The sequence below is a fragment of the Cyanistes caeruleus genome, chromosome 5, assembly GCF_971803275.1.
Source record: "Cyanistes caeruleus chromosome 5, bCyaCae1.hap1.1, whole genome shotgun sequence".
In the NCBI taxonomy this organism is placed as follows: Eukaryota; Metazoa; Chordata; class Aves; order Passeriformes; family Paridae; genus Cyanistes; species Cyanistes caeruleus.
The window spans coordinates 56,557,860-56,572,458 of record NC_141705.1 but is presented as its reverse complement, the minus strand read 5'-3'; the positions used below and the strand labels follow the sequence as shown (position 1 = coordinate 56,572,458).

General features: G+C 39.9%; 1 protein-coding gene across 4 annotated transcripts in view; it reads right to left on the bottom strand.

The window, feature by feature from the left end:
- MAPK10 (mitogen-activated protein kinase 10) overlaps positions 1-14,599 on the bottom strand; it is a 165,635-nt gene that overhangs the window by 53,851 nt on the left and 97,185 nt on the right. For all 4 annotated transcript variants that reach the window (XM_086889249.1, XM_086889248.1, XM_086889251.1 and 1 more), the window contains one exon: positions 10,648-10,817. In XM_086889249.1, coding sequence (XP_086745375.1) covers positions 10,648-10,817 — 170 coding nt within the window. The remainder of the gene's footprint in view (positions 1-10,647; positions 10,818-14,599) is intronic.

Below are 14,599 nucleotides of genomic sequence, written 5' to 3'. Positions count from 1 at the left end.
ATTTTTTTACTATCACCAGATTCCAGTTTCACAGAATAAATAAACCAGTTGCCAAGGTTTTTCCATGGTGTTCCTCTTCACTGCAGAGATTACTGATTGGGCTCAAAATCTTCCTTCCTGCATTGCACAGAAACGTGATCTGTTATCCCCTGTTGGAATGAAGTAACATGAGAGAGGACTGAAGTGCCTAAATTGTTTGGGATTATCATCCCAGTCCTTGAATGAAAATTCAGCATTGCTGTCAAGATTAATAGTAAATTCTGTAGTGCTCAAACTTCACCAAAATTGGAGAATTTAAAGGAAAATGTTAAAAATGTGTGGCTCTATTTTTACATTTCAGTGTTTTATCAGGAAAGACAGCTGGACTCACTCATCCCGTCCCTCACCCTGCTGCCCACACTGCTTTGGATGGGGCCCAGGATGTTTGGTTTTCTGGGCTGCCAGTGCACTTAGCTGGGTGATGCCCAGCCTCTCGTGAATTCACCAGTTCTTCTGGGCAAGGCTGCTCCAGATCTGCTCATCCCCCAGCCTGTGCTGATCCCGGGGCTGCCCCAACCCAGGTGCATATCTCATATTTGGTCTTGTTAAAGGTCACAAACCCACAAATTTTCTGAGGTGCCCTTGATCTCTTTGTCTGTCATTAATGAATATATCAAACTAGTTCCAATAGGGACCTCTGAGAGGCACCACTTGTCCCTGGTGTCCAGCAGGACTCTGACCTGTTGACCACAACCCTCTGGATGCATGTGTCCTGCCCTCAAATCTATCTCTTGCCATTCTAGAGAGAGGGATGCTATGGGGGTCTATGTCAAAGGCTTTCCAGAAGTCCAGATAAATTTACATGTGAAACACTTCCCTTGCCCACGGATGGAGCCACTGCATCACAGAAGGCCACAGGGCTGGCCAGGCAGGACTTGCCCTTGGTGAAGCTGTGCTAGGTGTCCTGAGTCACCTCTTTCTGTTCTCCATGTGCCTTAGCACAGCTTCCAGGGGGATCTGTTCCCTGACCTTCCCAGGCACAGAGGTGAGGCTGACAGGTCAGTAGCTCCCAGGGTCCTCCTTTCTATCATTTTTAAAGACAGGTACAAAGTTTCCCTTTTTCCAGTCACCTGGGATTTCACCTGACTGACAAGGATTTTCAAATATCATGAAGAGTGGCTTGGCAAGTGCATCTGCCAATTCCCTCATCACTTTGGGATGGCTCTCATTGGGTCCCATAGACACAGGTTCCTCAGTGGTCATAAACTTGATCTTTATTTACAGTGGGAGGAACTTTGCTCCCCCTCTTCCTCATTCCTCATCCTGCTGTCTCTCCACTGGAGAGGTGTGGGAAGAGGGGATGCCACTGAAGACTGAAGGAAAAAGTTGAGCAAAGCTCAGTTGTCTTCCCTCTGGTAGGGGTGTCTATTACCTGGCTCAGCAGCTTACATGCTTATCTGCACGCACAAAGTCCAAGCCCACAATTCATCCAGTCCCTTTACTGCCACCCATAAAAGATTAAAGATATGGATATTGTCATATCCATAATGGTCCAATTTTGAATCTGTATTGCTCATTCTTTTTCAACTACTACAGTCATTGCCTAAAATGTCGAAGCCAAGCAGCCCTTTACAGCAAGGATAAAATTGGAAGCAGAATTCATTCATAATTCTAAGGACAACTAGATCTAAAAATTTCTCTGTGAAATCTATTTCACAATTCAGTCATGCTGAGAGAGCTCTTATCTGCCATAATTTCAGATGGGAGGGTCTGAAGAAAGGTGTTTGAGCCATCACATATAAGACAATGTAAAAGAAGCTGCAGGGATCAAAAAGGATGGAACACTTACTTTTAATAAACATGTTTACAATAAAAGTTAGTTATGTTCCTAATTGCATGAGCTGGTGCTGCCCCTAACAATAACCATTTTGTAACCCACCAGTTACAGTTGTGCATACTGATGCAAGATAAAACTCTTGCCATAGTCATTTTCTCTCCCAAAGACAGTGGGGAAACAGGGATACAGTGGGAAAGGCAGTGTGGAGGCAGCTATAAAGTTCACACATTGCCTGGCACACCACTCAATGGGCTCTGGTTCAGTTTGCCAGGAGATTAAAATATTCATGAGGATGCTGAGTGTGGAGCATGTTTACATACTTCTCATCTGCATGTGCTCTGCTAATTCTTTGCACTTGGCTCTGAAAGTCACTCTGTTGTTTAATACTTTTCTGAAAAATCAGTACTTTCTGGTCCTGAATGTCTCATGTCACTAACTCACTACACAGTCTGCTAGCTGCCAGTAGCTTTTGTTAGCTGCCAGCCTAGGAAATTCAACCTGGGCAGAGAAAGGAGCCAAGTTCCTTTTCCATTCTGCTTTAAAAGGGCTCTAGACCAATATGCTTTCTTTCACACGTGAATCATGTAAGAGATGACAACCTCATGGTTTCCAGAGTATCCTACACTACTCACTCTTGGCATGCTCAAGGATTTACCAAAGCCAGAGCAAAGTAAAAAATTGAAAAATGGACCAGAGCTTGGGGTGCCTATCAATATTCAATGGCAGAAAATGCATGGGAAGAAGAAGCTTAAGTGTGATTTGCAGGTAAACCTTATTAAGCAGATGCTTACCCCACATCTGGAGAACAGGTATTAGACACTGAATTTGGCAAAAAGATCTGACATTTACTGCTCTGAGCTCACCAGGGAATGTAAAGTTGGACAGTTTTCAAGCAGCACAGCCAGAAAAAGTCCAGTTTCCTTGTTTAACAGGCATTCAGAAGACATGGGAAATCATGGCACTGAGGCAGAGTCTGTGCACCTGGCAGAAACTGAGTACCTACCACATTCAAATTGTCAGTCATGTGACAAACCTGCTATTTTTTGGACCTACAAACTGGAATAGAAACCAGCTACTATCTTATTACTACCCCCTCACAACCATAATTTAAAAGAGTTGCTGGCTTGCCTGACAAACAGAACAAAAGCTGCCACTTGGGTGAATAAAAAATGCTATTTCATGTTTTTTGCTACATTTCTCAAATGAATAAAACCCAAAATTCAAGCGTGGAATAAAAGTGCACTGATACCAAGCCATCACCTACAATGTGATAATCATGGGAGAAAAAAAGTAAGAATTTTAACCCTAAAAGGCAACTCAAATTCTAGTTTCCCCAAACTAACCCTGCATTACCTCCCTTATTCCATGTGGGCACAGCCATCCTCCTGTCACAGGGAAAGCCCCTTGGTCCTAAGAGGGGGAAGAAGTGTTTTGTGCAATTGGTCTCATGTGAAGCACACAGTGATCAGGGATGATGACACAATGGTGTTCATTTCAGTGGGGGCAGGACTGCAGGTGAAGGACATGGAAGGATAAGCCTGAAGTCTGTTAAGGAGCAGCTACACTGCACTGACAGTAGTTAATGCCAAACCCGGTTTTCCAGGAGGAGCAAAGAGAGTCTTGAAAAAATCTGTCCGGTAAGTTGCATCATAGTAGTGACCCAACACAAATGTGAGAAAAGGGAGATCTGTCAGTGACCAAAAGGAAGCTTTTGACAGTGTAGGAGCAGGTAAGTGCCTGACATCTGTCAAAAGGGTTTGAAAACATCACTGTCTGGCAGCAAAAAGTGTAAATTAAATGGAGTTTCCAGCCAAAACAACACAAAAAGAGCTTAAGTTTCACAATCATCAGTTACTTCACTGCAGACACAGAATTTACAAACAGTTGATACATTTTTTAATGGCTCCAAAGGGACCACAGATCCAGCCACAGCTATGAATAAACCTGCTCTATGCCTAAGGGTTGTACCAATCCAGCTGCAAACTCTGGCTGCCAGCGCTCTCAAATGAGCCTGACCCTGCCTTCACAGCACTGAATTTCTGACCAGGTAAAGGGAGCATCACTGCCAGCATCACTGCTCACAAAAACAGATTGCAGAGATGATTCCCTCACAAACTTATTTACTTTTTTCCTCCATAAACTTGCAGAATATAAATATGGAATAGATTTTGCCTGTGTAACTGTTGTAGTCATGGAAACCATATGGGTTCTTTAAGGAGAAAGGAATCAAAAAAGGACGTAGAAATATAGGCAGTGTATTTCAGACAGAGGACATGATTCCTTTGCTAGAAAAGAATCCTGTGGCACATTCTATTACATACCATCTGTGATTACCATTACATTTTAAATTTTAGATTTCTCTGTACAAGCAAAGTGAAATGAAACAAAAGAAGAAAAACATGAAACACATGGTGACTCCCTGCCTACCAGGAATCTCTGCATTCTGATAGAAAAAGGACATTACAAAAAAAAATAAAAAAATAAAAAAAAAAATAAAGCAAGACATTGAGAAATGTTTTTTGATATGTCCTTTTTTTTTCTTGTTTCTCACTTACAGATAGTCGTAGTAGTTAGAAAAAGCTGCAAGAATCAAAGCAAACAATGACTCCAACACAATCCATCTGTCCTATTTTTCAGATGTTATGTATAGTTTGTCACATGGCAACAGTTCTCTGTGATCCTAACAGCAGTTCCTTCCATATCCAAGCTCAGTTCTTTGCTGCAAGAGCACTCCAAGACATGGCCTCTTCCTCTCACTCCATATGCAGGCAAACTGTCTCTGGGTATGTGTTAATATGCAAACTCTAATAAATCAGCTTAAGAAACACAAATCTGACCAACTTAGATAAATACTTCCACTCAATATTCTGGAGGTCACATACAGAGAGATACTCAGCCTTTGCTGTACCCACTGGGAGTCTCTCAGCACCTTAAAATTCACATGCTGGTGATCCAGATTCCTAATACAAGTGGGAAATTTGCAGTCTCTCAAGAATCAAGGCATAGATACATCAGAACCACAAAGCAGAATGTGCTGTTTCAGATGTACACCAGACCAATGGGAAACCAAATGCACACAGTTTTTGGTGCTTCAGAGCAACAACCCACAAGAAAATCCAAAGAATACCACAGTGTAACTGCAAACTGGGAGCAGGGGAAAAATCCTGCAATGTACAAATGAATGAGTGAGATTTAAAGCTTGCTGTGAGTTTAACTTCTGGTATTCCAACAACAACTGCTCAAAATATAAAAAGAAAGATTAAAAACATCTGGAAATAGCTTAACCTACTTGTTCCCAGAAGAAAAAAATTTTAAATCGCCACATGTTGCCATTGTATGGGATGATATTAGCACTGGGAAACATGGCAGAATTTGCTTATACTGGCATGTTTATTTCTCTGTCAGTACAGCAACAGTTCCCAGTGCAAAGTGACAGCATTCGAAAGAATTTCCTACATTGGCAGAACACACTTGTAAAACTCTCTAAAAGTTGTCTTCAAAAACCTCCTCAGAAGCAGAATGTCAGAGCACACATCAGCAAAGCACACAACAGCATGAGAAGGAGAACGCTGGCTGAACTAATGGACACAATTTGCAGAATCTACAACAGAATCTGGGATCAATCTCAGTGCCAGCCAATGGAATGTGAAGCACACAAAGCCTGCAAGGCGTAACTGGAATGGAAGTAACCAAACTCACAACATATGCTCTGTTCTGACTCACATGAGAGGCCAGGGCTGACAAAATTAATGCTGCCACTCCCTTCAGGGCCACTGAAATTCTAGGCATATCCAAATACATTGTTCCCCATCTTGCCTCTGAATGAATGTCTCTTTGTTCTCCCCTTCTGAGGAAAATTAGTGCTTAACCCCACAAAGAGAACATCTCTGAACTTCAACAGAATTATGCCAGTTTATATATGCACAAATGTTGATCTCTGCCAGGGAATACAGTGTTTCAATTCAGTGACACCAAGAAATCAAAACAGCATTACTGGGATAGCAGGACCACGATGGAGAAAAATATTCATGTCTCAGGAATTTGAATACACCAGCATCCAGCTAAACATTACAAATAAAATTGTGTATTAGCTGTAGGATATGACACTGATATGATATGATATGATATATGATATGACCGCTATTCTCTGTGTTTTTCCCACTGCACTATAGCAAAAGCATGAGCTTAGAATTGATTATGGTCAGAAGCATCAACTGCTCTTTTCTATGGCTTTTACCATTATTCCCATTGCAATATCCCATGAGATCCTCATACCCAGCCCAGGAGTCAATGGTGCTACACAAAACCAGAACCAAAGGGTAATCTTTGTACAAAAGAGCTCAAATGTTTCTGCATCTTGTAGTGGGAAATACCTGTCACATTTCTCCTCCAGCCTTTGAACACCCTGGGAAGTGTTGAGTCACCATCCCTGGAGGTATTATAAAAGATGTGCAGATGTGGCAACTGGGGACATGCTTTAGTGATGGACAGTGCTGGGGGTACAGTTGGACTCCATGATCTTAAGGGTCTTTTCCAACCTAAATGATTCTACGGTGCTGTGATTACTTTAGGGAAAGAATCAGCAGATTCATAAGCTACAATGAGCACCACCATCACCACAGGCTGATCTGAAAGAGCTCTGCACTCCATAAGCTTCAACCACCAAATTACAATTAAATCAGCAAAGGAGAACCTATGGTAATATTAGGCAAAGCTATTTTTTGTCTTGCTGGCTCTACCTATTACAGGGAACACTAAAAGACTCTGTTGCCTTCTTTAGGTTCAGGCTTAAAAGTATTATCAAACCACTAACTCAAAGAAATATATTTGCAGCACATTTCCCAATTTACTACTTCAGGAATATATTTACAGGCTCCTCTGTATCTGCAGATGAGGTGTCTTTCTAAATCTATAATGCATTCACTGAAAAGCTCTCAGAAAAGCATAATTCCTGCTCCCATATCCCCCACTCAAGCATCACTCACACAGAAACTTCCTGCATCAATGAGAATAAAGCCAACCCCCCAGTCCAGCTGACACACCATTAGATCACATCTCAGCATCATGCAGCATGAAAGCTTGGGCTCACTTTTAAGAAAAGACCAGACAAAGGATTTCAGCTGAAAGGCATCATCAGATCCATTTATTTGATGTTCCCCCAGATAACTTTGTTTTTAAAGCTATCACTTTCTCCTGAAAATACTCACAGGTATAGTCACTGTGTGGTCATAAACCAGGCCAAACGTCTTCATAAGATACTGCTTAGATTTTAATTACTTTTCAAGTTAGTAAGTAATGTCTTCCCTATCTGCCTTGGAAACCTGGACTTCACCCTTGCTTCTACCATAAATTCAAAAACTGTCAGAGACCCTTCAAATTTCTTTTGAAATATTTCTGCACAGCACCATTTTTCTAGACATCACAGACAGTATCAAAAATATCACAGGCAACATAAAAATGATAGCTTGCAAGCCACAACAGAAAACCTACAGATCAATTACCTTGCTTCCAGGCAAAAAAGCATTCATCTAAAACATAAAGAAACACCCACTCCAACATCAGCATATTTCTGTTGATTTTATGGAACATGAGAGTTCCTCTCCCTCCACCATCATTCACCATGCACAAACCCAAGCTGAAAGTGACCTGTCTCTCTTTCTCAGACCCTTGCAAAATAAGGCAGGTGTCAACTCCCTTCTAACATTGCAGAGGGGTATCAGCTATGTCCTCTCTCAGCAGTTTAAGTGGCACATATCTAATTAAACTCAGAAAACTGTTTTCTGCTTCTATGACAGACTCAAAGATCAACGAGTGTGGTTACAAGCCTGTGCATTTTTTTACAGCTACAGCTTGGTCTAATAAACTCCAAGTTGTGTTTCAGCGATGCCCCATTGTCATCATGCCTGTAATAACATTATAATGATATGCAAACACACCCTTTATAGGCTTTCTCACAGATGTAAGTGGGATGTACAGCAAGGAAACAGCCTACACTTTCATCAAGAGTAATGTTTGCAGGGTGAAGAGGAGCTTCCCTGCTCAAAATATTTCAAGCAGCTTGTTTTCTTTCCTTCTTTCGGCTGCTAAAATAATTTTGTGAACATTGTTAACGCAAAACCCATTGAAAGGGCCAAAGATTAATTTCCAAAGATTCTGTATGTACTATGTCTGTAGAAATACCATTTTCTTACTGGGTTTATAATTATTTCACATGGGCACAATTATAACAGTCACACCGTATGGTTTTCTCTTTTTCATTTACCAAATTATCATCTCCTGAAGATTTAATATCTTTATTGCTTCCATATCAAGAAAATAATTTTTTCTTTGCTGAAATTTTCAGCACAGTCGAGTGAAATCAAGTCCCTACTCCTTTCATAACCACATTCCCTGCTTCCTGTGCCTGTTTCTGTTCCATGACATAAGTTGTTTTCCATTCTCCTGCTTATCTTGAAACCTATTCCTAAAACTGTATGACAAAAATTTCAGCATTCTGTGGCTTTGCCTAGGAACTCTGCAGCACCTTTCAGGGCCTGAAAGACATTTTCTCCTGAAAGGAGTTAGCATTCAGCAGCCATGCTCCATCACTCCATAAAACCAAGTGTCACTATGCACCAAAGCTGTCTCCAGCAGCTGGGCAGCCAGTTGTTCCACTCAATAACAGGTAGTGTCCTTACCTACAATTATCCTGAGGGAAAATCCTGTGCATGCTCTGAGAAGGCTGAGCCTAAACCCCTCTGTGCCATCCTACCTGTGCCTGCCTTTGGCAGAGGGAACAATCAGAAATCGCCCATTTGGCTTCTACACTTCTCCTACGTCTGGCAGCAAGGGACAGAACTGCATCCCAGATCTGTGACACTCCTTGAAGAAGCCAGCAAGTATAAACACAGCCAGTGGATCTGAAAGAAACGATGGCCTAGGTGTTTCCCAAGTTTTTCACAGAGGCACTCCTCATGGCTACTCTTTGCAAAAGAACAAGACAAGCAGGGAAAATTACTTCCCCCACCAGAGCAAGCTGTGCTGCATAAATAGGCAGGTTCTCAGTGGTTTTTTTACTTAATCAGCTTTTCCTAGATGTAACTCTATTTCTATCAAAATACTTCTAAAGAGAGTAAGTTTCTACAATAGAAACTTATTCTAATAAAGTTTACTGTGTAAACTTATTAATACTAGGAAAGGAGAAGCACAACTGAAGCTGTTTCTCATCATGTATTCTTTTCTCTTAGCTAAACTACAAATATTTATCTCCCAATTATTTTTTTCATTAATTAATCGCTTCACCATTGATTCTTCATGCTTTGCTGATGGATGGTTTGTTGTATTTCTGCTAAATTATGCCTTATGTCAGGCATATGTGTTACTATGTAACACAATCTAAGGAAAAAAAATGCTCATTATTTCCCCCATCTATTGTGTAACACTTCTATATCTATATCATCAAAAAGGTCTTTTATGGCCTCTCCATGCTACTCACCATTTCAGGGAATTTGTGTTAACTTTCATTTGACCTTGCTTGTTTTCTGATTTGATTTTCTTTCCTAAGAAATTCTTAAATTTTGCTGTCAACTCGTAGTGTGAAAGCAAAATTCACAGGATTTTTTTGATTTTATTTAGATTAATTCCTCTATTTTTTGCTGCTCACAATTGATCATTACAGCAATTCAGTTGCAGAGAAGTTCAACAATATCTGATTTTCCTCTGAAACAAATAGAGGATAGTAAGGAGGAAGAAAAACCATCTTTGCTTTATATGGAATTGAACAAATAGTGCAAAATTTATTTCAGTAGTACTGAACCCAAAATATGCCTCTTTCCCAAAGCTGATTTAAAAGCAACCTTGAGTTCTTTTGTGTTTAAAATGAGGAATACGGTGCTTGGCCATTTAGGTCAGTCTTTGGACTTGCATGGTCTCCAGAGTACACTAAACACAGGAAGTGATGGACTGAGACCTAAGGATGTGTTGTCAGAGTTGTTACACTGTCAATTATGGTGCCAATGCCAACAATCCATGGAAAAAACATTTGCCACTGGCTTCAAGGAACCTCTTGATTTACCACTGCCTCAATCTGTAAAGTGACACACATTGGATCAAATTCTGAAAAAAACAGTGTCAGAAGTGATAGATGGAATTAAGACTTCATCTCTGATCAAGTTATAGATAAAAGATTATTTTAGTTACCCAAATGCCTCATAATTAAACAGGTTACAAATGCCTGCACAGAGACATTTAAATACAAGCCACAGAAATTTAAAAGTCAAGTCTAAAACTGCAAAGGCAAAAGCCACCCAGGATTCCACAACTTTTGAACATGCTAAATTAAAATTGCATTGTTTAGGAGAGCTACTGAATTTATCTTTTGTTCACATTATCCACATCACTGAAACATCACTTTTAAGAAACAAAGGAGACATTAGTAGTTACATCAATTTGAAAGGATTCCACCCTGAATACTTGAGAATGCTATGGGATGTGACAAGCTTCTGTGCTGCTCTCAGTGACTTTTACTGTACAAAGACCAAAATTACAGGGTTTACTTGGGATATTATTTGCACTGCCTCTGGAAATAGTGCCACAGTTGTCAATTATGATAAGATCTCTCTCCCACTTTCTTGCTAGTTCCATTTTGCTGTGTGGAGGAACAAACCCGGTGCTATCGCTCTCACCAGCCAGGGAATATATTAGCAAACCACTGGGCTCCTTCTGCCTCAGGATGTCTGTTGCCTGACTGCTATTTTTGCAATTTTAGACAATGTCTTTGGCTGCAAACTGTGAAGAGATGCAAAATGCCAATTCTGTTTCCAAGCATCGTATGAGAAACTGCTGATACTCACCAAACTATTCCCTGAGCCCCAGAGCCAATAGGTTTCAAGTTCTGGTAGCGTTTGAGGACTGTGAAGGTCGAGTCACCTACTTCCACGCTGTAGAACTGGTTGTCAACTTTGCTTTTGCTCATGTTGTAATGTTTGGCAATATACGACACATCCACTTGTTTCCCAAATCCCTGTTGTACAGAAGGAAGGGAAGGGGAGAGGGATTGGTGAAAACAGAGAAACCATGGCTGGTAAAACATTAGAATACTGATAAAGCACCATCAGTCTAATTTTTCAATAGAAATTATTGTCATTTTTGGCTCATTTTCATAAAGACTTTATCAAACCTCCTTTCATGCAGGAAGTCACCATAAAAAGGCACTGATTAAAGAAAACCAGTGAATTCTCCAGCTGATGTTTGTGACACAGTTACTGCCAACTTCTGGTCTCTGCCTGCCATCACTCCTGCTTCATGACTACTGGATTATGTGCTAGTGCCAATTCTGACCTTGTTTTGCAACTAATTTAAAATAAGATAACTTTCATCAGTGTGGAGGTGGGGCAAGAGACACAGGAGTCAGGCTCTTCATTCTGGATCAGACAGAGCAAGGAAATGCATTCCCCTGCGTGCTAAAACTTTCCCTGAGCACGTGATGTAGGCCTTGAGAACCTTTCAACAGGGGTTGCAAAAGAAACAGAGCAGTTAATGAGACAAACTTCGACCCAAGATGACTCAGTATCATGGACACTTATTCAGAAGCTCTGGAGGTCTCCAAGAGTCCTGGGCTCCTAAGGACAGGAGGGAGAGTTGCTCTCATGACCCAGCAAATGCAGGACACACCAGGTTTTGTGACACAAAATCAAGCACTGTAGCTAGAACTGCACAGCAGTGTTCCTCCCCAAAACTGCAAAATTAAACCCCAATAATTTTTACAAGACTTTAAAAACTCTCCCTCAAATTTGTACAATTACCATGCAGGAAGTTACATTATAAGCACTTTATTATGACTACTGTTGAGCTCAGCTCCCTACAGATTAAAGAGCAAATTTATAGCAATTTGTGATAAAAATCAGAAGTAAGTGCTTGTAATTTAGAATTCTGTAGTACATGATTCTGAGCACAGGATGCAAAAGCTCAACATATTACAACAGATCTGCCCTAAAAGAGTTGACAGTTCAATTATGGAAGTCAAGACATGCCCAAATGCCTTCTACAAAGGAAAAACAAAAACCAGCTATGCCTCCGTCTATGCATATTTTTCTTTCAATGCTCCCAAATACAGCTTATAAATTTTCTTATTTGCTCTATTATAAACTTCTTTCCCCCAAAAATTTGAATGCTCAAATATATTATGTGTTTATGGACTACTAAGTTGAAATTTGATGGAGCTGGGAAAAAAGTAAAGTTGATTTCAGTTACATTAGTCTTTCAATTAAAAAGGACATCATTCCAGAGTTCCAAAAATCTGGCCATTAAAAACATTTAAAATTAAAGATTACTGACCTTGCAAATAACTTGGATGTTAAGGTTTGCCTTGGAAAGATTATTATTATTTTTCTGTCTGCTGACTGGACAGCATCATCCTGAACACCTCATTTAGAGATTTTGAAACATTTTAATGAATGCAGCTCTTCATTCAAAGACAAAGTCTTATCTCAGAAGACCAAGTGGAAACTTATCATTAACTTGTTCATCAAACATTGTGAGGGGGAGAACAAGGGAGGCCTTGCCCTAACACAAAAAATGAAAGATTTATGGACACTGATACAGTGCTAAATTGAAGCTTCCAGAGAGTGAAATGATTCCAAAACAGGTTTGAAATTTTCTCATTGGAAAACAAACAGGCTGCATCTGATTCACACTGGGTAGCCTTAGTCTTGAAAGGTCTTCCATACAGTGAAGAGAGATGCATATATTTGGCTATTCAGCTAAGGTATTCATACCAGACCTGGAATTGAGAGGTTTTCTGGTTTTATTTTTTAATACCATGCTCCTGACTGACAGGAATTTCACAGCTCCCTCTGCCTAGACAAACACATTTGGAGTGTGTTTTTTCCTGATGTCATTATCAGAATAATGCAGGACATATTCAGCATTAACACCCATTACTCTGAAATCAATGTTTATGTATAAAGTGTCAGCATAAAAATTGCATTCCTGAGCGAGCCTGACTCATAGCCAGCTCCTCTGGAAGTACAGATAGAGTGAATTTTTAAAAAAATTGGATGAGCCAGGCCTGCCATAACTTGTTTGTGTCCTCACTCCCAAGCTACCTGACAGCTCCTTGTGTGGTATGGAGCTACATGGGAGCACATATTTTATCACTCTATGTCTAGGATAAAAATTACTTGCTTTTAAGTTACCCTGACCATGTGAACTACTAGCCTCGGGAAACTCATGCTGCATACAGTGGGATTTCTGAACTGCTGCGGTTCCAGCAGCTGGTTCTTTTAAATCCAGAAATATCTTAAAAATCAATTAAAACAGTTCAGAAGAACCACTCTGGCATACCTTAGTTATATGGGTAATTATCATATCCAATTGCTTCAGTCAACAGCAATTAAAGTTGTGGACCCAGAAGACCGCAACTGATAAGAAAACGCAAATGTCCTGATGAGCAGCTCTCCTCTGCATAACACAGACCATTCCTATGACAGTCTGCTCCTAACTGTGTGTGAGGGGGAAAGGTTAAGACTGTTTTATTTTTCATGGAATCATTTTTTCTTTTTAGATTAGTATCTTTTTCCCAGCTTAAAAATTTGTGCCACGTAAGAACTTCGATAGAAAACAAACACCAAGCATTACTTCCAAAATACAAGGCAGATTGATTTAGTTTGAAGTTTACTTCATGCAGAATGCCTCCTCTGAGTGACAAAAATTTCAGCTTTGTGGACAGGCCAAGGTCCAGGTCATCTACTAAGTTGCCTCCCAGCTTTAAACCCATACTGCTAAAAAACTACAAAAGAACCCTACTCTATAGTTCCCAGTTTTTACCAAAGCCTAAATAAGCAAAACAAAAGCACAGTAAGGTTATTAAAGCCCAGTTCACTGCTTACTTTCATACCAACAGGAGATGAATGATATAACTTGTCATGATGCTGACTTAAATCAAATCCCCAAGTCAATGAATTAACAGCGTTATTGGATTAATCACATTTGATCAGATCCCCAAGCCAACCAGACACATAATCAAGAACCATCTCTGGTTGATTCAACAGCCATTTCCTAATAAGGACAAGGAAATGGCAGCTTTGTTTCATTCCAAAATTCAGCTAAAAAATCTCTTCCCTTTAACAAGGAAATTCATACTCTGTATAGAGCATGTCAATGTTAGTTTTAGTTTCAAACCCTGATGAAAATGTTCTCCAAATCCTCAAATTCGCATAGCTCATCTTAAAGAAGCCTACACCCTACATTTTGCTCTTCTCCTGTTACATCTTCAGGGCTCATTTAAACCCCATCCAGAAGCCTTGGTGTTGTTACAGATATTAATATTCGCCCAGATGCCCCCGTGTACACCACTAAGCTATTTCAGATTCAGGATTTATTGCACAATGGTTGCAAGTTCTGTACAGGCAGCTTAAGTTAAAGCTTTGATTATGTGGTATCAGAAAGGAACAAAGGGCTAGGAATTTCCTTCTGAAGGTGTACCTAACCATAAACTCCTTTCAAATGTGATTGAGACCAACATCATAAAAAAACAGGAATTAGCACTTCATTAAGAAATAGTTGGAGGAAGGAAGTTTATATATATATATATATATATATATATATATATATATATATATGCTGCAATCAGGATATCAGTAAAAATGCATAGGTCTCATATAGTAAAGTGAATTCCATTGAGTGAATAAATTTTCAGGCGAACTTCAAATGAACCAAGGCCCCAAATTAACAATAAACATTGCAGGTATGAAACTTTGAACAAAACACATCTAAGTTTTTCAGACCTCTGTGTAAGATGAAAAA